Source organism: Corvus cornix, chromosome 2, assembly GCF_000738735.6.
Source record: "Corvus cornix cornix isolate S_Up_H32 chromosome 2, ASM73873v5, whole genome shotgun sequence".
NCBI classification, from domain to species: Eukaryota; Metazoa; Chordata; class Aves; order Passeriformes; family Corvidae; genus Corvus; species Corvus cornix.
In genome coordinates this window covers 122,222,381-122,243,173 of record NC_046333.1, presented here as the reverse complement: position 1 = coordinate 122,243,173, position 20,793 = coordinate 122,222,381, and the positions used below count along the sequence as shown (strand labels likewise).

At 40.4% G+C, this 20,793-nt stretch overlaps 2 protein-coding genes across 2 annotated transcripts; one reads left to right on the top strand and one right to left on the bottom strand.

The window, feature by feature from the left end:
* Positions 1–1,257: 1,257 nt before the first annotated feature.
* Positions 1,258–5,728, bottom strand: TMEM70 (transmembrane protein 70). The gene is made up of 3 exons (XM_039549777.1): positions 5,494–5,728; positions 4,322–4,433; positions 1,258–3,216 (listed from the first exon to the last, which is right to left on the bottom strand). The coding sequence occupies exons 1-3, from the start codon at positions 5,638–5,640 to the stop codon at positions 2,759–2,761; spliced, it is 717 nt and encodes a 238-aa protein (XP_039405711.1). The 5' UTR covers positions 5,641–5,728; the 3' UTR covers positions 1,258–2,758.
* An 880-nt stretch (positions 5,729–6,608) lies between these two features.
* On the top strand, positions 6,609–20,793 carry ELOC (elongin C). Its single transcript, XM_039549425.1, has 4 exons — positions 6,609–6,709; positions 13,969–14,029; positions 15,466–15,609; positions 18,177–20,793. The coding sequence occupies exons 2-4, from the start codon at positions 14,026–14,028 to the stop codon at positions 18,365–18,367; spliced, it is 339 nt and encodes a 112-aa protein (XP_039405359.1). The 5' UTR covers positions 6,609–6,709; positions 13,969–14,025; the 3' UTR covers positions 18,368–20,793.

Genomic DNA, 20,793 nt, shown 5'->3' with positions numbered 1-20,793 from the left:
TGAATAACTGCTCTCAACAATTCCAGGGATCTACACCAGTCACGTATGTGCAAGTATACTCAAATTCTGTGTTCATTTTTGGGCCCTTCACTACACAAAGGACATTGAGGTGTTGAGTGTGTCCAGAAAAGGGCAGTGAAGCTGGTGAAGGGTCTGGAACACAGGTCTTAGGAGGAACAGCTCAGGCAACTGGGGTTGTTTAGCCTGGAGGAAAGGAGGTTGAGGGTTGACCTTACCACTCTCTACAACCTGAAAGCAGGTTGTAGCAAAGTGCGGATCAGTCTCTTCTCCCAAGCAATAAGCAATGGGACAAGAGGAAACAGCCTCAAGTTGCACCAGGGGATGTATAGCTGGGTATTAGGGAAGATTTCATCAGTGAAAGGGTTGTCAAGCATTGGCACAGGCTCCCTGGGGAAGTGGTTGAGTCACCATGCCAGGAGATATTTAAAATATGTATAAAGGCACTTAAGGACATGATTTAGTGGTGGACTTAGCAGTGCTGGGTTAATGGTTGGAGTTGATGATCTTGGAAGTGTTTTCCAACCTAAATGGTCCTACAGTTCCAAGTACACAATCTAAGTGTAGCAGCAAACAAAGCAGAAGCAGGTAGAATATTGAGTATCTTCAGTAAGTCTGGTCTTCTCTTTTCCTAACACGAAAGTACTATCCTATTAAGTTGCAGATTGGAATTTTAAAATATTTTTTCTGAGACTACATCACAGCCAGAATCATCACCTATCTTCTGGCAGAATTCTGGACTCTTTAATATTATTTTTAATCATCTGTGTGTCAGAAAGCCACCTACTAGCTTAACTTTCTTTTCACTACCAGAACACGAGCAGAAGAAATAATATTTATCTTCCATAGACAGAAACTTAGCCACTGGCGTTGAGATATCTTACTCACGCTGCTTAATTCTGAATTGGCCAAATCTCAAATTTAGAAATGAAAAGGTTTTGCAGTCAGAAGAAAAAGGTGAGGATTTTGACATTGCCTATGGAGTAAATAAATATAATTTTGGAGTCTTTCCTTCACCTTCTCCTGCAAACTCTATTTCTGATTCTCCCTGTATTTGGCATTGGAAGATCAAGTCAACCTCATCTTTCAATGCAAGCACCAAAAGAAGTGAGTGAATGCATCAGACATGGAAAGATTACTTTTAACTATGTGTAAAACATCATTTCAATGAGGACAAGTAGTACAACCAGGTGATCAGAATTGCTTGCTCAATATAATTTGAACCTCACACGTTCAATATAATTGATGAAAATTTTATTCAGATATTATTGCTACCCATGAAATGATACTGGCTTAATGAAATACAATAAGGGTTTTTAAATTATAGCTGTGCCAACACAAAAGAACTGCCTCAAAAATATTGGGATGGGACGATTTGCTTTTTGATTACTCAGCAAGTTCATTGAGGGCAATCAGAAAAGCAACATTCAAAACCACTGGTTTAATATCATCTGTAGTGTCATCCTACAAAAAGAAATTGAAATAATAGTACTGGAAGACATTTAGACTTATAAATATATAGTTTTTCAGCTATAACTTAGGAAACATCTTGAAAGCTAGCTATAATAATTTTTTCTTTATTTGGAGGATCAGGATGACTAGTAGCAAGCATTATATTTTCTTAATACTGCTAACATAGAAGGATTAATTTCACTTTTGGGGGTTTTTTTCAATTCAGTAGTTTTTATGACTCAAAATATTTAGGTCCTTCAGTCTTTGAAAACAAGTATCTGTCAGTTTATGTGCTTTGGGCTAAAAAATATAAATCCAAACTCTACACACTCAAGGGAGAAGAACCAGTCTAGTACCACAAAAAGACCTGATCCCCTTTTAAGTTCAGTGAAAGGTGGCTTTCTTTGCAGTGCTGAAAATCAAGAGGTATGTTTTTTAAAGGCACAGTTGCTTCCCCACCTTACACAAATTCTGACGGAATGCATTTTAACCACTAGCTGCTAGAATGTTCTTTAAGTTGATTCAAATACAGCACCTGTTGTCAGTGGGATGCTCACAGAGCAAATTTATGCCACGGTGCTTTCCTGTGCCCAAGAAGAGCCTCTTGCTCTCCACCTCTGGGGACAGGGTTGCTCAGAGTGGGACTTTAAGAAACCTCAGAGTAGCTTTGAGTAGCTAGAGGTCACAGCAACACAGCCATTCTTCTCATGTTTTCCCCTCCTTCAGGAGGAGGTTGTAGCAGGAATTCACAAGAATACCTGTCTGCTTTCTAGAGACTCCTTCTGGCTACTGATGGTCTCACAAAGGGAAGGGAAGGGAAAGCCACGTTCACTCCCTTTATAGCACCACCAGCAGTGACAAAAAGCCCGGTATTTTTGGATTAAGTACAATTGATATTTAAGGCTTAACAGCCTAACTACATACTTGATAGGTAATGAGTGTTGATGATTTGTCTATTACGAATGGCTTCTTTTGACATGGAGATGGTGAGACTGCCACACAGCTCAGGTGTTTTACAGGTGTCTGGAGAGCTAACAATAAAAATCAAACCAAGAATAAACAAGCACAAGACAGGTCTAAGCATCTCCTTTCTTTACTGTATTTTATGTCATTAAAGAAATCCTCACATTGTTTGTAATATTTTTTAAGAAGCGTCTCCTTTTATACATTCCAAAATGCATAAGGAAAACTCCAGCTACCTGATACTTAAGCAAGTGTAATAGATTTTTACATTCTTTCACATATATAGTACTGCACTATGGACAATGATACTGACATTATCTTCAAATTATTTCCTTTCATCAGCTTCCTTTACCTCCTCTAATTCCTCAAATTTAAAAAATGAGGATTTGTCATAGCCCATGAGATGGTTATAATCCTGAGGATTTGGGAAAAGTGTAGGATTAACAAGCATTGATTTTGTCTTAGCATAAAATGTTGTAAACATCTTTGTGATGTCTGGAATCTTTACATCTTTCTGATGGAAAACAGTTGCTTTTTCTGCCAAGATGGCATTGTAGGTAATGGCTGTATAAGTGTCCACTTCATCTTTATAATAGAGTCGGATCACGTAACCTTTTGTAAGGATATGCAAAGTAACCGGTGTTACAAACGTAAAAACCCCAATCAACCCATAAAAGGCAGCTTGGACAAGCAGACTTTCCACTCCAATACCACTCTTGAGCATGATGTAGGGCATCATGAACAGGTTGAATATGCTGGTGGAGTAAGAGAAAAACTTCACACCTACATAAAAGAAAAAAACAGAGAAAATGAAGCAAAATTTTCTTATGAGCAAAATTTTCTCTCCAATTACATCTATTCTTCTTCCACATAACAATGCCATTACTTGAACTGATGAAGTTACTGAAAACCCTTTTCTCTTTTTCTTTAAGCTCACAGAGAACTGTTGAAAGCTTGACCCTGTCTCATTGCTGCTGTTCTGATTTGTTTATATGTTCATGTTGGGTTTATCAAAGCTTGTAGCTGGCTCTATTTCTGTGATGCAGTCAGTTATTAGTGGTTATGCACACATATGAAGTTTTTACTTCACAGGCAGGAAAACTGATTTCTAATGAGACTTGACTCCATTCATTGACACATGTAATGGTACTCATTGAAGATATGGCAGATAGGGAATTTCTCTCTTCATCAACAACTAATGCTGACATTCAGCGTGCATTACAAAGAAGTCAGCTTGGTCCCTCACCATGCATAAACCCTGAGTTACTCAATATTAACAAGTACTCCACACCCATCTTGCATGTGGTTTGAAAGACAGTAGCCAGTGCCGTGGACAATCCACAGTCCTTAAGCCACCGTGAGAACCAGGAGCCCAAGATGCTGTGACAAATAAGTGTGTTAGGACACATTTCAAAGACGTGTATCAGAAAACATCCAGTGGCTTTATTTTTCACTGGGTCTTTGTAACATTAACTGGCCAAAGAAAGATTAGAGAAGTCTTATTACGGATGAAGCATTTCATCATAATACCTGTCTGCCTGGGAAGCATTTCAGGAACACTTCCAAGCACACAGAATGTAAACAGCAGTTATAGCTCATCTTCACTGCTTACTGGATTGGCTAAGTCACCCCAAGGGCTGCAAGAGAAGCCAAAGAAGGCTGAAGGGTTAGAGGAATGAAAAGAACTCCCTGCAAACTCAAGCAGAGAAGCAGAAACCAAGCACCACCACTACCACCTTTTTTATTTGTTTTGCTGTACAGACAATCCAGATTTTGGCAAACTTGGAAAGGAGAATGCTCACTTTTAATGTTCCATTTTAAAGTTCCTAAACACTGTTGAAACAGCAACAACAAAAAAAGGCAATATAAACCACTTCAAGTCACATACCTAACACTGTCTTTGCCAAATTTCCTTTATAAACTAATCTTCCATGTTCTGGGTGATCATGAGGGGAGGATGTGCTGAGGCTGTGACCAGCCACTCCTTGAAAAGATGTAACCTGAAAGATAAAACCAGTACATGGCTAAGGAACACGAGTACTACAGCTTGTATCTACCATCCATATACACATACACACATATATGTACGTATACACACCCACAGAAAGTTTCTCCTTGCCCTGAACCCACCCCCAGCGTTTTAAACTAGGGATTAAAGTTAGGTTACACTCCAAAGCATGCCACAAACTCCAACTAATATACTGCCTGTTTTAATAACTTTCCATGTAAATATAGCATGTTAGCATTAAATGTCTGCAACCCCCTTACTGAGAATTGAGGCAGCAATCGACTTACACACAGCTTTGCAGGGAGACATTTACGGCACCCGTGCTCATCACGTCTCTGTTTGATCACAGAATCATAGAATGGCCTGGGTTGAACTGGGCCTTAAAGATCATTCAGTTCCAGCATCCCTGCTGTGGGTAGGGACACCTGCCACTATACCAGTTTGCTCCAAGTTCGATCCAGGCCAGCCTTGAACACCTTGACGGTTGGGGAATCCTCTGTTTCTCTGGGCAACCTGTTCCACTGCCTGACTACCCTCACAGCAAAGAATTTTTATCCTAATATCTTGGATTAGCTAAATAGCTTCCTTCAGAGTAGCTAAATCTACTCTCAGTTTTAATCCATTCCCCATCGTCCTGGCACTTCATGTCCTTGTAAAAAGTCCCTTTTCCCTACACGACTTTCTGGTAGACTCCCTTCAGGTACTGGAAGAGCACAGTTAGGTCACCCCGAAGCCGCCTCTTCTCCAGGCTAAACAAACCCAATTCCCTCAATCTTTCATTGTAGGAGAGATGCTACATCCTCGCAATCATCTTGGTGGCCTCCTCTGCACTCGCTCCAACAGGTCGATGGGGGCCCCAGGGCTGGACGCAACACTCCAGGTGGGGTCTCACCTGGGCGTAACAGAGGAGGTACGCCCCGGGGAGCACCTCGCTTTCCTCCTCAAAATCCTCTAAGGGCAAAACCGCGAATCTCAGGGCCGCCGCCCTTTCCCCGAGCAGCGAGAACGCTCCTCCCGCTCCCACACACGGTCCCCACAGCCCCACGCACAACCTGTTGGGGCCTCGCGGCAGCAGCGAGCAGAACGGCCCGGTGGCGGCAGGCGGGGTGCGCGGCGCCCCGCAGCCATGCGGAGGCGGAGGTGCGGCGGCAGGCGGCGGGGGCGGCGGCGCCCCGGAGCAGCAGCAGCGGCAGCAGCATGGCGGGGCCGCGGGCCGCACCGGGAACACCACGAGCGGTGCCACAGCGGCAGCGCCGCCGCGCCGCCGCCACGCCGCACTTCGGTTCCGCCCGCGGGAAGGGTCCGGCCGGCTCCGCGGCGCCCCCGCCAGGCTGCCGGCAGCGCTGCGGCCCCGTGTCAGCGTCTCCCGTACCTATGACAGCCGCCCAGCCACAGAATCCTAGAATCAACTGAGCTGGAAAACACCTCTGAGGCCATCGAATCCAACCTGTGGCCCAACACCACCACGTCAACCAGACCATGGCACTAACTGCCTCATCCAATCTTTCCTTAAACACCCCCAGAGATGGTGACTCCACCACCTCTCTGGGCAGTCCATTCCAATATCTAATCACCCCTTCTGTGAAGAAATTCCTCCTGATGTCCAACCTGACCCTCCCCTGGCACAGCTTGAGGCCATTGCCTCGTGTCCTCTCGCCACCTTCCTGAGAGAAGAGGCCAACCCCATCTATTGAACCTTCCTACATGTAGTTGTAGAGAGCCATAAGGCCTTCACTGAGCCTTCTCCAGGCTAAACTACCCCAGCTCCCTCAGCTGCTCCTCATAAAACTCGTGCTCCAGAACCTTCACCAGCTCCGTTACCCTCCTCTGGACACCCCCCATCACCTCGATGTCGTGCATTAATTGAGAGGCCCAGAACTGAACACAAGACTTGAGGTGTCTGAACTGAACAGCGACCTCACCGGTGGTGACCACAGAGGACGATCACTGCCCTGGGCCTGCTGGCCACACTATTCTGGATACAAGCCAGGATGCCATTAGCCTGCCGGGCCACCGGGCACATGCTCGCTCATGTTAAGCTGCTGTTGACCGACACCCCCGAGCCCTGACATGGCGGGCCTGCAGATGCCCCGGGACTACGCGCCCCAGCATGCACCGCTCCGGGCGCACGGCATGCCGGGAGCACGGGCGTCGGACGGTCGGGGCGGGGGGGGCCGGAAGCGGCCCCTGACCCGGGCGGAAGCGCTCGGAGGCAGCTGGGCCGACACCGCGGCCCTGCGAACGGGGCGGAGGGAGCGGCGGCCACGGGTGAGGGGCGGCCGCGGGAGAGAGACCCCGCCGGGGCTGTGAGAGACACCCCGGGGGCGGGGCGCCCCGTCGAGCGGGAGCGAGGAGCCCCCGCAGCCGGCCCCGCGGAGGGCAGCGGGTCTCGCCCCGCTCCTGGCGGGGGGTGGGGGGGGTGGCTGAACGGGGGCCGGGCGGAGGGGCCGGAGCGGCGCCGGGGGCCGGCGGGGTGCGCGGGGCGCGTGCCAGGCCGGGGTTCTCCTGCCGAGGTGGTGGCGAAAGACGCGTTCCTCCACCAAAACGTTCTCCTTGGAATCCCGGCGCCGCAGGAAAAGGGGCTTTCTGGAACAGTGCTGGATTTGAGCATCACCCCCAAACTCCTGCCATAAGTGACGTTTGCCCTTTTCCTACGCTAAGCCGTAGAGAGAGGGGAAAAGTTAAGGCCGAGAAAATTTATGATGCGCCCCCAGGGGTTGTTTTGCCAAGGTGAGAAGTGCTGGTTCAAGGGATTTGGCTGTAATGGTCGGCGAATGTAAGCAAAGCAAAGGGTGATACACCTACTTGTAGCAACAGAAATGAGCTTCTGAGTGCCGTGTGTTCCTCAGAGGGAGGTTCTGCTTTAATACAAGAGAACCTGAGCATTAGTAAGTTATTGAGGGCTTCACGTTTATGAGTGAAAAGGTGAGGGTGCAGCTAGCAGTTTGCTTTGACAGCCAATTTGGTTAACTTCTGTTAAATATTTCTAAGTATGTTTGGTACTGTAGATTGTAAGTTAAGCTTTGAGTTCTGAAGAGACCTAAATAGTCGCAGGCCATTTGTTTACTTGGCTTTGATGGCTTTTGGAAGCAAACCAGAAAAACAGATAAACAGGCAGGCAAGAGACCTTTACGATAAGAACCACTTTGTGCACTTATTTCTGAATAATCCCTTACATGCTCCAAATTTTCTGCTTTTATAATAAGGACCAAAATAATTGTTGGGGGAGAAATAATGTTTTATGAACTGAAGAGTTACTTTGAAGGGCAATAAGTGTTTATTAGTTTTCTTGTTGTACATTGGCCACATCTTTGCATATGTGGCACACAGCTTATGCCTTGAGATCAGTGTTTTAATGAGTTTAAGTTATATCAATAAAATGTTTATGTCAGTAAAATTTTTGCTAATATTTCCATTGGGAGCTTTAAGATAATTTTTAGAAACTTCTAGCACTTCAGCACTCAATTTTTCCTTGTGTCAGAGAAAAGCCATTTGAGATTTTTTTCTTCTTTTTTTTTTTCTGTACCAGAGCAGGTGATAAACAGATTTAGATAGTTCCACATAGTCTTAATGTGAAGACTTTTAATATTGTTAATTGTTTTAATATTATTGTAGTGAGATAAATTATCATCACACTCAAGGATACTCAGCTTCAGATGTTTTACTGTATTTTTACAATTCTCGTGTGTGTTACAAGAAATCCTTAAGTTATGTCATAAAAGTATGGAGTTTGTCAGATTAATTTAAGGAATTTTGGTGTATTTTTACAAGTCTCTTACCACCTAGAAAGGTTCAGGATTTAGTTATCTTCATTGTGGGGTAGTTTGCATAACAGTAGTTTTTGGTGAATGTCTATAATAAGAGGGCAGAAATACATGCCCTGTAAAATTTTGCATTATGCCAGCAGCCTTTTCCACCTGATGGCAAGAGCTGTACAGTACAGGGCTTTTAGTATGTTTGGAAGAAAACAGTAACACTCCCCTGCCCGTGTTTTTGGGGTTTTTTTGTTAAAACTTTCTGGGGGATTACTGAAAAGGAAAGTTTCCTTAGATAGGAAAAGAAATCTTAACTAAGGTCTTTGGTGCTCCACGCATGCTATCTACCCCATCTCCTGTTTATCTCAACTAGCATTTATGTGTAGTATACCTTCCTGGCACATTCCACTGTGTCCCAGAAAACTTGAATTTTAGAGCCTGAGAGTACTGGAGTAGTGAATCAGCTGATTTGGAAATCATGCTGTACCAGTTTCTCCTCATGTTTTTTCTAAATATGCTTTGGTCCTTTCATTAATTATTTTTTGATGCATGCTGAGCAATGGATGCTGAACTTAAGAGCGGTGTTTTTAAACAAGTTATTATACAGGATAGGGTAGAATTTAGGATTGAACAGTAGGAGGCTGTAGTCGTAACACACAGCAGCCTTTGGTAATTGATGAACTCTTACTGATATATAAATGACACCAAAAAATGTCACGTTTGGCTTTTAAACAAACCTAGGAGTTGTGAAGGCCTTTGTATTATTTGCCACATGTTTTCTAGAAATGGATACAAGTCTCAGCAGCTGAAGCATACAAAAGTTGTGCAGCTAATTAGTTGGAAGCCATTTGAATTTCCTTAAACCAGCATCTGAGTTTTTAAAGGGTTTTCCTGTGGGTTCAAAGAATCTGAATGCTTGAAATGTTTGCATAGATTCAGTTTTCTTGTGCTAATGAGAACAGAGCAGTGGGGTTCTGGAAGCCATGCAGTGGTCAAGTGTGTTCAGCTACATTAGTGCCTATTCCTCTCACTGGCATACAAGGCATACAAAGAAATGATATTCTGTAAATTCTGGCAGATTTGAGAGATGAGCATGCAGCTTTGGGAGTGAGCTGGGATGGTTGTGGACATGCTTCAGTTTTGTTCTTGCATTTGATGGTCCAGAGAAGCAGGAAAGAGATCAGACTAAACTCACTACACCATCCTATTTCTTCTTAGAGGTGTAAGAAAAAGAAGTTAAAGTAGGGAAACAAGAACATTTACCTTAAGTGGCTTAATTGCCATGGTTTAAAGGTTTGTGATATTTCGCTATATTGTACCTGGTATGTGTAAATATTCTGGCAACTTGTGGCAATTTTTAGTTCCTAATATCTAATGACAATTTTATGTTTTGTGCAGTAGGAAATCCTTTTTAGAGTGGTTGGAAAATTTAGTTTAGTTGTATTGTATCTTCCTCTGATTAAAATGTGGCATATCCCTTTTATGTAAACTTTCTCTTAATAAATGCAGTTTTTGCCTTTTTTTTAAGGAGGCAAAACAGGAAAACAGTAATACCTAATATATGTGCTTTTTTGAGATTAAAGTCAGGGAGTTGAGCTACCTTATGGTAATGCCACATAAGCTTCTTGAAGGGCAGATGGAATTGTGAATGTACTTCAGCATAAATTAGTGGTTCTTTGCAGGAGTCTGAAATAGTCAAGTCAAAAATATATAAAAAGTACACATTAACAAAACTTGGATTGTTCTCTTCCTGACTGGTGCATTGGTGTAGTCTTGGTGAAGTCAAACAGGCAATTATAAAATGTGGAAAAGTAATTAAAATATAGGTAGTTATCAGGCATGTTCAGAAATCTCAGTCTCTTTCTTCCTATTGTCTTGTCATTTATGCTGCTTTCATTATACGTAGAAGTAAAATATAGTGATACGTTTTGTAATAAACATTACACTGGAAATACACTGCGAGAAAATAATTTCTTGGAAGACAACATACAAGGTTGCTTGACTCTCCTTGACCTATTATTTAAAACCTAAGGCCATGCCACTGTCAGTTAAAAAAACTGTGCAGAAAATTTCCCTCCGTATTCCTTTTTTACTCCCTGTGTGCACAAGTGAGATTTTGTGGGAGGTATTTCTATGTCCTTTTGATTTCTTTTCTGTGTGCATTTTTTTCTGGCTTTGACAATGTTCTGATCTTCATACAATGTCATGACAGACTGAACGCTTCCTGATCCAGAAGAGGAACCATTACTGGTTTTTTAGGTTTTTCAGGGTTCCTGAGTGTCATTGTTTTCCTTTCTCCTCATTTGTTGCATTGGCTCTCTGATTTTTCTGGGCTTTCTGCTGTTAGCTATTATGTCAGGAATAAATCTGTACTGCTAATAGTATTCAGAATTTTTTTTTTAATGACATCTTATTGCATCAGAATGGAAACTGAGTGAAACTCAGTGTGTCCCTTGCTAACCTGTCAAATGCATCATATATGGAAACATATTATATCATTTTCTTAAGAGCAGGGTGGCTTTTCTGCAACTTTTACTTTTGGCAATAGAATGTTTGCGGTTTTCTATATTCAGAGCCAAACTTGGATTCTGGAATAGCACTATAAATTTTATCCCTTTTTGTGTTTGCGTTCATTTGTTGAACTTAAACTGTGGTATTATGTTGGCATAGTTTTCCCGACAGTGTTTAATCCTTTCAATGAATTTTTATATTTATCTTCATTCCAGTTTTGCTAAGCTGAATAAGGAAGATTAATTTTTCTTTTATAAACAGGCTCTTTGGTCATATCAGTAGGTCCTCCCTGTAGTTCTTGTATTTCAAACTTCTTTTTCTTGAAAACAGGGCTTCAGAATTGTGTGTGGTATTCCAGACAAACTGTTGCTCATGTGTAACATTGCGAATATTCCCTGTCTCTCTTGCAAAGGAATCCTTAATGTGCATTTGCCTCTTTGTCCCTCACCCTTCTTTTTTCTTTTGCCCCCACAGAGCTGCATCAGTTTATAGTTGACCACAGAATGACTATACCCCCAAATAACAAGCCCTGACTACATGAAAGAAGATTGTAATGGTCCCTTCAAGGAATCTTGGATTTCATATGCCTTAATTTCATGTGGCTTGTAGTATGCAGTTTTTCAAGACTGGTCACTTGTCTGTGTTACGCTTTGTTCCGCTTCTGTTGCAATGCTTTCCACTTCTGTCTCATCCAAATCTGCCTATGCTTTTCTGGCAGCATTGTTTAAAAAAAAGTTCGACTTTTTTTTTTTGAGGAACTAGTAGTTCTTTTCTAGTCCAGTTGCTCTATGTTTGCAACACCTTACTGTATTCTTGTAGTCTTGTAGAAACGTTCTTTCTTATTTTAAGATTACCTCTCTTCACATATTTTTAACCCCAGATGGTACACTGAGCCCAGATTGCATCTTATTTGAGTTTCCTTTTTCCCAAGGAAAATGACTGATGAATTTTTTAGATATTAGATTAGTTCAGCGTGCCCTAAAACTACTAAGGCTTGCTGCATTTTTATCCTATTTTACTGTTTAGTACAATTGAATTCAGACCTCTGAGCCTGATAATTTTTTTCTTCTTTGTTAATTACTATATTTTTTCCCTCTCTAATCATATGACAGCACATTTGATTTATTAAAATGCTTATTGTATATTTTTGTGACAGCTAATTTTTTTTTGTGTAGACTTTTTTTCAGTCTCAATTTTCAATCTTTCAGTGTATGAGCCTCCTGAAGTTATGCGTTTACCTTGCAAGGTCTTAGTATATCTTCACTCCCACTAACTAGCCTTTATTCCTGTGTTTAGTGGCATTATTTGTATTGTAAAGGCGTATTTTATCATCACCAACACTTTCAAAGAGTGGTATCACTTCTGTGTTGCTTTTTTTTTTTTTCAAGTATTATTATTTGTAAATCATAAGCAGTTTCACTACTCTTTTGGAATGTAGCAAATGGTTTTGTGGCTAGAAAAAGAGGTAGTACAAGTGATCCTCTTCTGCAAAGTAGAAATAATAATGTGAGATATTTCTTCAGTTCCTGAGCAACAGATACTCTCCAATAAGATGCCTGATTTCCATTTACAAAAACTGCTGAAACAGGGTGAAAGATCCCATCAGTTTTGGGCCCTAACTGTTCCAGCACCTAAATGTAATTTTCTTAGATGAGTTCCTGGAATTAATGAAAATAATGAAGGCATTTAACACTCCATGCTAGGGAATCTGTATTACAGCGTACACAAATTAACTCTCAGAGAGCATTCTTCAATGTGCCTTATATTCAGGAACTTTCCACCTGCAAGAGTACAGGTTAAGATGTTCCTTATACCAGTGGTAAGGAAAATATTTTTTAAAGATAATTCCATAAAGTCAGGATAATTTTCAAAGAAAGTAGCAATGTAAGTGGAGGATTATTTTTGCTCATTTCTCTTCAGACAACTAAAAGCTATTGGTTATGTGTGTGTAGTTTCATTAGGTGTATATAACAAAGGGCCTTCTTCTGAAAGCTTCAGGAAACATTTGGACTATTTGATATTTGTAGCTATGAAAAAAGAGAGATGGAATAAACTAGCATCAAAGTGCTGTGCAGAAGTGAAGCAATCAGCAGTAGCAAGAGGTATCTGTAGTACTTCTTCCAAATCTTGCAGCTTCCTCAGCTTGCTAACATTTTTTTGCTAAACTTTTACCGGAAACATAGGAGGGAGCAAATGTGGGCTGTGGTCTGATCTCTTGACTGCCCTCAACCCTGAGCTGGGAGATCACCCAGAATCACTGGTGCTATTTTCCTGAATCTGTGGGCACACAGCAGTATCATTGATTTGTACTGGGTAATGTTTGCAGAGTGGCTGTTGATATGAAAGGAATTTTAGGATAGCAGGTGGGTGGGTAGAATTTCTCTTCCAAAGTTTTCCTTTCCACAGCAGAGATGCAGTTTGGGGTAAAGAAATAAAAGTTGTATCTGAACATGCCAGATTTGTTTTGTAAGTAAGTGCTTCCATTTTTCTAACTCTTTAATTTCCTTTCCATGGAGAAATACACATGCATCAAGCTGCATATCAGTATATAAGATATGAAAGCTCCTAGTTAACTTACCATGTGAATACCTGCATTATATGTCTGAAGTAGATTATCTAGGTGATATTGATGGTGGTAATTGGGAACTGTCAATCTTCTGTGAAGGGCAGGTTGAAGGCCAGGTATTTAGTGCGTACTGATTAGACTGATCCCTGAGCCTTCTCTTCTCTGGCCTAAACAACCCCAGTTTTCTCAGCCTGACCTTGTTTGACAAGAGCTTCAATCCCTCGGTCATCTTTGTGACCCTTTGCGGGATTCTGTTCAGTGTGTCATACTGAACCCAGCACTCCAGGTGTGTGTCCCAGTAGTGCTGAGTGGAGGGGCAGGATCACCTGCCTCAACATTCTGGCAATGCTTTTAAATAAAGCCCAGGGTGCTGTTGGCCATCCTTGCTGCAAGGGCACGCTGCTGGGTCATGTTCAACTTGTCCACCAGCACCCCCAGGTCTGTTCATACAAAGCTGCTTTCCAGCAGGTCGGCCTCCAGACAGTACTGGAGGTGCCAAGGTCGAGGGTTTGCATTTCCCATTGATAACTTCATAGGCTTCCTGTTTTCAAAACATACTGCTCATCAACATTGCATGTTGTGTATCATCATATTCTTTTTGGAAGAGTGTTTATGGTAACATAAAGATTAATAAGTAAAGGGGGCTTTGAGAATTCTACTGCTGACTTGACATATTGCCACTTGTGTTTTTTCAGACTCTCCTATTGCAAAATCTGCAGTTGAAAAGAAACGATTTTTTTAATAAGAAGAGAATGGGTAAGTTCACAGTCTTAGAGTGTTTCTTGTTTTCCTATGATTTGAAGCATTTTCTCTCTCATATTGGTAGAGGAGGTGGATTCTAAGACTTTAAATGTTGATCTTGTCACTTTTTCTTGTAGTCTCAAATGTTAGTGGAACTTCCTGCAAATGTTTTGTAGGAGAATTTTCTCAAGTGACTGTTAATTTATTGGAAGACTTGTTCAGAGTGTATTTATTCTAACAAAAAATTTCACTTGCTTAATGTGCATAGTCCTGAAAATATACATGCTAAAATAGGAATAAATAAAATAGGAAAAGCCTACCTTTAGGCTTTTATAACACTAAACTTTTATATAGTGCACTACATACTTTTTAAAATAATTCTTTGCTTGTTTGTTAACTAAGGTCAGCCTATTGAATTCTGGCTCAGAGATCATAATAGGAACTGATTTCTGATAAATTACACTGTGTGGTATGACTACATGTCTGAAACTGTTGTTTCTGCCTCAACAAATGACTGGTTAATGAAACGGGATTGGACAGATTCTGATTTTATCTATACTTTTTCTGAATGTATTAATAGCATGTTTGGCACTGCAATACTTTATTAAAATTGGCAATAACTACATTATTCAATTTTAACTTGAATTCACAAAGCGACTTGCTTGGGGGAGTGTTTTATTTGCTACACTGGCAACAGTAATTCAGCTTTTAAAAGTAGCACTGTTGGGATACAAAAAGGAAGGAACAAAAAGGGAAGGGGGATAAAGGCTTCAGGAGAAACAAAGTAGAGAGCAGGTATTTACTGAAACAGAAAAAGTACAGTCAAACTGCTGTGGGGAGAATTTTCAAATCTCTGTGGGTTTAGTGCTTTGGCACTTTCCATGCTTTCTACCAAAGGCCACAACCTGGGTGTGCAGTGATGCTGTATGGTTCTGGGTCTGGTTGGGCAGTAAGGGAGGATGAATCTTATTTCATGTCATTTCTTCAAAGCAGAAGTATTGACTGCTTTTATTCTTACCAGTGCTTCGGAAAGCACTTTTTTCCTCGCCATCTATATTTTTCAGTATCAGATATGTGTTTAGTTAACTTTTAGCAAGTGTTAATATGATTAATATGACTGTAGATTTAAATGAAGGAAGCAGTAGCATGTTCAATTCACTTGAGAATGTCTAAAGGAAAATTTCATTCCTGTGTAGATTTTAGAAATCATGTCACAATGTGATGATGGAGGGATGTTAATTTAAAAAATTCCAAGTTTTGCAAAAATACTTTAAACCAGATTGCTGGTTACTTCAGAAAAGTCATCTTCAAATATGTAAAATGCTTCTGTCTCATTTCTCATTGTATTTTCAGTCTGCAAACTTAGTCATAGGAAAGACTGCAACTTGCATTTTTAGTGATGTGAATCAGTATATTGTGTTCTGAAACTGTTATCTTTTTTTCCATTATAGATGGAGAAGAGAAAACATACGGTGGGTGTGAGGGCCCAGATGCTATGTATGTGAAGTTAATATCCTCTGATGGCCATGAGTTCATTGTAAAAAGAGAGCATGCATTAACATCAGGAACAATAAAAGCAATGTTGAGTGGACCGGGTAGGTACAGAAGACTTAGCACTTTTACATTCTTTGCTTTCACTTTTGGACAGTTTGAATTTTTATCATGCAGTAAGTGAAAGTTTGAGTAACTGATAACTTTTCCAAGTCCTGCCTAATTCCTGTTTCCAGCAGAACAGCCCATCTCTGTTGGGGTATTGTGGTACCAGACTTAAAATGGGGCTCTGCTTTTGGGGAGTTAGTGATCTTACAGTGTCATTGCTACTAGTTCCCCATGGTATGAGAACTTGAGGGTATTATATGAAACATGGAGCTGGCAAGTTCAGAACGAACAAGAGCCAGTAGTTCTTTATTGCCATGGCCATGGCAGGACTTCTGGTATTCCATATGGAGTTAATTTTCTTCATAGCCGGTCACATGGTCCTGTGCTTTAGATTTGTGACTAAAACAGAGTCAGTAACACACTTCTGTTTTAGCTGGTGCTGAAAGGTGTTTGCACACTGTTCAGGCCTCCTCTGTTTCCCACTCTTTCCCCACCCAATGACCAGATGGGAGGGTGTGCAAGAGGCTGGGAGGAAACATGACCAGACACATGACCTGAACTACTGAAGGAGATATTACATGCCATATAATGTCTTGCTCCAAAGTGAAAAAGGGAGAGGTGTAAGAAAGGGAGGTAAGCCATCTTCTGCTTGGGAACTGTCTGGTCATCAGTCAGCCCATGGGAGGTGGTGATTACCTTTGCATCACTTGTTTTGTTTCCTTTCTCTTCTCTCAACCCACAGGTTTTCTTGCTTTTACTCTTCCTTTCCTCTTCCCTTGTCAGCAGCAGGGGTAAATGAGCAAGTGGCTGTGTGGTGCTTTGCTGCCTACTGGGGTTAATTCATGTGTTCACAACATCCTATGGCAAGGAGTTCCTGAGCTTAATGATGAAAGTTTAAGATTGAGACCAGGGTAGATACACTTACAGGAGGGAAGGACCTCACATGTTACTGAATATATGAGACTATATCTGGTTTAAGAAGCATCTGGACTAATTTTTGAAGACCAAAAGGGTGGGGAGAGAACAGGGAGAAGTTAGCACAAGTGCTTTCTCTCTTCTATACCTTTATTCTGTGCACTTACCTTTGTCCACTTGAGTGATGGACAGAAGCAACATGGAGCTTGGAACTGAATGTGGTCATTCTTATGTTCTCTTCTAGATTCTGATGAGGGGAATTACTGGAGAGATCTATTGGCTTAATATATTTTTTAATTACTTCGTAATACTTGGGCAAACTGAGCAATTAAAATTCTCAGTGCAATGTTCTGCTGTCATTTTAATGGTTGCATTTGAAAATACGTAGTAAGTGTTCTGTGTCAGCCTCCCAGACATCTAAGAAGAAGAATAATTACAAGACCTGCTCTGAATTTATTCAGTGTGAAGGAATAAAAGGCAAAGTAGCCTGCTTAGAGGGCTAGAAACTGCCTCTGTAAGGGACTCAGCAGTAAAGAATATTTTGTATAAATACTAACAAGATAAATGGGTCACAAGGAAAAGTACTGTTGCTGTGTAGTTCAGTAGGTCATGATTTCACTGATGTGTAAGTCTTCAGTTTCAGTGCTGTGACATGGCCAATATGCTAACATTTCTTCTTTTGCTTCCAACTGTTCCTGTACTAAAATTCAAGCCAGATTGGCTTTAGTGCATGCAGATATTTCTACACAAATCTGTGTAGACATTAGTAAATTCTGCTTTGTAGCTAGGAGATGCCCTCAGAAATAGTGGGAACGAAACATTGCTAGTCTCCCGTAAATGTGGAGTTAATATTAGTATTTTTTATTGTCTTTCAGTTTAATGAGTTGAAAGTCCAGAGATGTGAGGGAATGAAAGACAAAAATAAAAGAAATCATGTGGGACTAACCGTAGGATCCTAACCTTTGCATCATCCAGGTTTCATGGTTATAGGCACTATAGAAAACTAATTTCAAATGTACTTGTGTTTTGAGATTTGAATTCTTAATAAATTCTTTAATATCTAATAGGGATAAACTTGTACTGCATGTAAACTTCTCTCCAGTACAGCTAGAATTTTCCTGTCCCTGCTGTCTGTTTTCACAGCTTATCAAGAATGCATCTTTGAGGTTTCAACCCTCTTGTCAAATCTGCCTGAAACTGAGGAATTCAAAGCTACTGAGTCATAGAAGGGACTACTGATAAGTGTGCATATGCAGATATGAAACATCTAGAAACCTTCTTTTTCCTTGGATAAGACAGCTAGAAATTTGGATTGATGCCTCTTAGAGCTAAGCACACTACAGTTTTAGAGCACCTATCAGCTGTATTGGAAGTAAACCTGAATTTCTGGTGTAATTGTTCAGAGTAATGTTGATAGGCTGCAGCCTAAATAAACATTTCACAATGGTGGGTGTTTTAGTATTCTTGAGGGCTCTGAATGTGGCACATCCTGCTTTACAATGAAGAATCTAGTACCCTGGAATATGGGACTTAAGCAGGTCTATTGAGAATGCATTATATTAATATGGTAAGTTACTTCATTTGGCAGTGAATTGAGATTTTGACTTGTGGTTTGGTGTTCTTTTATGTTGTCTTTTTCTTTCTACAGGTCAGTTTGCAGAAAATGAAACAAATGAGGTCAATTTTAGAGAGATCCCATCCCATGTCCTATCCAAAGTATGCATGTATTTCACCTACAAGGTCCGCTATACTAACAGCTCTACGGAGATTCCTGAATTCCCAATTGCACCCGAAATTGCACTGGAACTTCTGATGGCTGCAAACTTCTTAGATTGTTAAATAAAATAAATTATAATAAAAAATGTAAAACTTTTTTCAGTATTTAATACATGTAGTTCAGTTAGTAACTTTTTTCAGATAGCATGTTGCGTGTGTGCTGTTGAGAACTGTAAAGTTCACTGCAGAGGCAATTGCCTTCAATTCTTTTGCATATAGCAATCATTCAGTTGGAGTTTGTTTTGCTGCTTACACAAATAAGGACCTTTTCACAAACTGAGACAAATAAACAAATATGCCAATTAGTAGATGGCTATGCCTTATCCTTTAGGTGTGGTAGAACTTTCTTTTAATACAATGACCATAGCAAATACTGCAGTTTAGTCTAATAGTCTCTAAAAGATAATTATAGTTACATTCGAGTAGCTGTTTAGCGTTTCTAGCTTTCTCTTATTTTTAAAGTTTCTAAACATCTGAACTTAATCTCCTTTGTAAGATAGCTGTCCTGTAGCATAGTTACACTAACTAGATTAGAAGTGCCCTCTTTATATACTGTCAGTGATATTCCATTTAGGTTGAAAGTGGAGTGTGTAGGAGAATGCTTAAAGCTTTTAATTTAAGTCTAGTATAGACATGTGCAAAGGTGTACTTGATAACATTTTGCTTTTATAACCTCAATTTACCCCGTTAGTGATTTCAAATATTCCAGTCACTTGTCTGTACAGTAAGACTGTGATTCTACTGACAGTGACTTTTAAGGGGAAAAATAACTGTTAAAATCTGTGTATATTATCTTCTATATAACATATATGGTTGTTCTTAATATACCGTCACTTGACCTGATAAGGATTTTATATGGCTTCAGTTATGGTTTATTTCCGTTGTTCTGATTGTTTATGTAAAGTCTGTATTTAATCTCTAGAGTAGTAGTCATTTAAATTTTGTAACATGACAACAGAAAAGATAGAAGTTGTCCTACCTTTTACCTCTTTCTCAACCTCTCCCTTGCACCCATAGCAAAAGACCCTGAAATGTGGAGGTCTTTTATATTTGAAGGAAAGGACATTAAGCAGATGTTTTAGGAGCTGTTTTTTAAATTTCATAGATATTTCCAATGTTTTTACAAATATTTTAGGGGAAAAAGGATTGGCAAGCCACTGACATAATGCTAGAGTGGAACACATTATCTCTTGGTAGTTCTTGCTGGCAATTGCCTGTACTATTAGTTCTTTGTTCAAAACAAGTTTCCATAAAGAAAACACACAACTTGAAACAAGAAGTTGCTTTTTTTTCAGCTGCTGCCTGAAGAACCCTTCTGCTAAAATCATCTGTAAATGAGAATAATGCATCATGAGAAATGATGCAAGAACAATGTAATTAGCATTTCCACCAGCCGCCACTGCTTCAGCTTTGTTTTGATCAAGAAGTGATTGGGTCTATCATGGGAAAATCCCACCAACTGATGGTGGAACCTTTTCCTTGATGTTTTAACTCACAGCTAATTTAGAGGGCTGAAACTCTCTAAACCTGTTTGTCAACATAAATACGACTTGGAAGAGATTTTCCTGGATGAAAACTAGTTACTTAGATAGACTATGCAGTCTGCCCATGCAGGAGGTCAGTTCTGACAAATGAAATTTTATTTTGGGCTTAAACAATGCTGACATTTGTCAGTGTATTGATAGATTAGCTGACATTTATTCACATCACATACTTTGGCACAATTTAATGTGTTTGATGTGGGGATGTTTATGACTAGATTGGCTTTGCACGGTAAAGCTGAAGTGCATTGTAGGGTGATTGTCTGAAATTCCATGTGTAAGCACTCTGGCCAGTGCTGTTAGTAACTCATTTTCAAGAGCACTAGAATGATAAACCAGAGATACCCTGTTATGCTGCTTTTGTTAGAGCCGCTAGGAATACCCTAAAAGGACAAGGAATACCAACATGGATATTTTAGTCACAACTACATATCAGTCTGAGCGAGTCTTAAGTTCACTGGCCATTTTTAATAGGCTTGAGGCTAATGACTTGAGGCTAAAAATTATTTTGTTTTAAACTAAGGCAAAAAGGATGTCATTTTTTAAAATGGTGGTTTTTTTCTTTTTTTTTCTCTTTCTTCCCCTTTTTAAGCATTCTAAAACAATTTCCTTGAGTTTGTTAAAATACACTGCATTTTATGTTTCTGTACTTCAGAAGTAAGGTAAAATAGCTGGTTTAGCTCTGAATAATAATTTTGTTGGTTTTCTTTCAGCATAATGTATTATACAGTAGCTTTGAACACTCAGGAATTGCAGTAGTGTCCTAGAGTGCACTATTTGCAAAACCACCGTCTGTTAAAATGAACCAGATTTCTAAGGGGGAGGGGGGCAGGGGGAATTAGTGCAATTTCCATGCTAGTTAAATGGGTATGCTATTATTAGACAATTGGAAACTTACCACGCTTAACCCCTGAGTTCTAAATAAACTTCAAAGTTGAAAATTTTTAA

Coding starts and splice junctions, on each gene's coding strand:
- TMEM70 (XM_039549777.1), bottom strand. CDS start 5,640: ATGCTGCTGCCGCTGCTGCTGCTCCGGGGCGCCGCCGCCCCCGCCGCC. Junction 4,434..5,493: donor CTGCCGCGAGGCCCCAACAG/GTTGTGCGTGGG, acceptor TTTATCTTTCAG/GTTACATCTTTTCAAGGAGT. Junction 3,217..4,321: donor TTTGGCAAAGACAGTGTTAG/GTATGTGACTTG, acceptor TCTTTTATGTAG/GTGTGAAGTTTTTCTCTTAC.
- ELOC (XM_039549425.1), top strand. Junction 15,610..18,176: donor AGCAATGTTGAGTGGACCGG/GTAGGTACAGAA, acceptor TTCTTTCTACAG/GTCAGTTTGCAGAAAATGAA.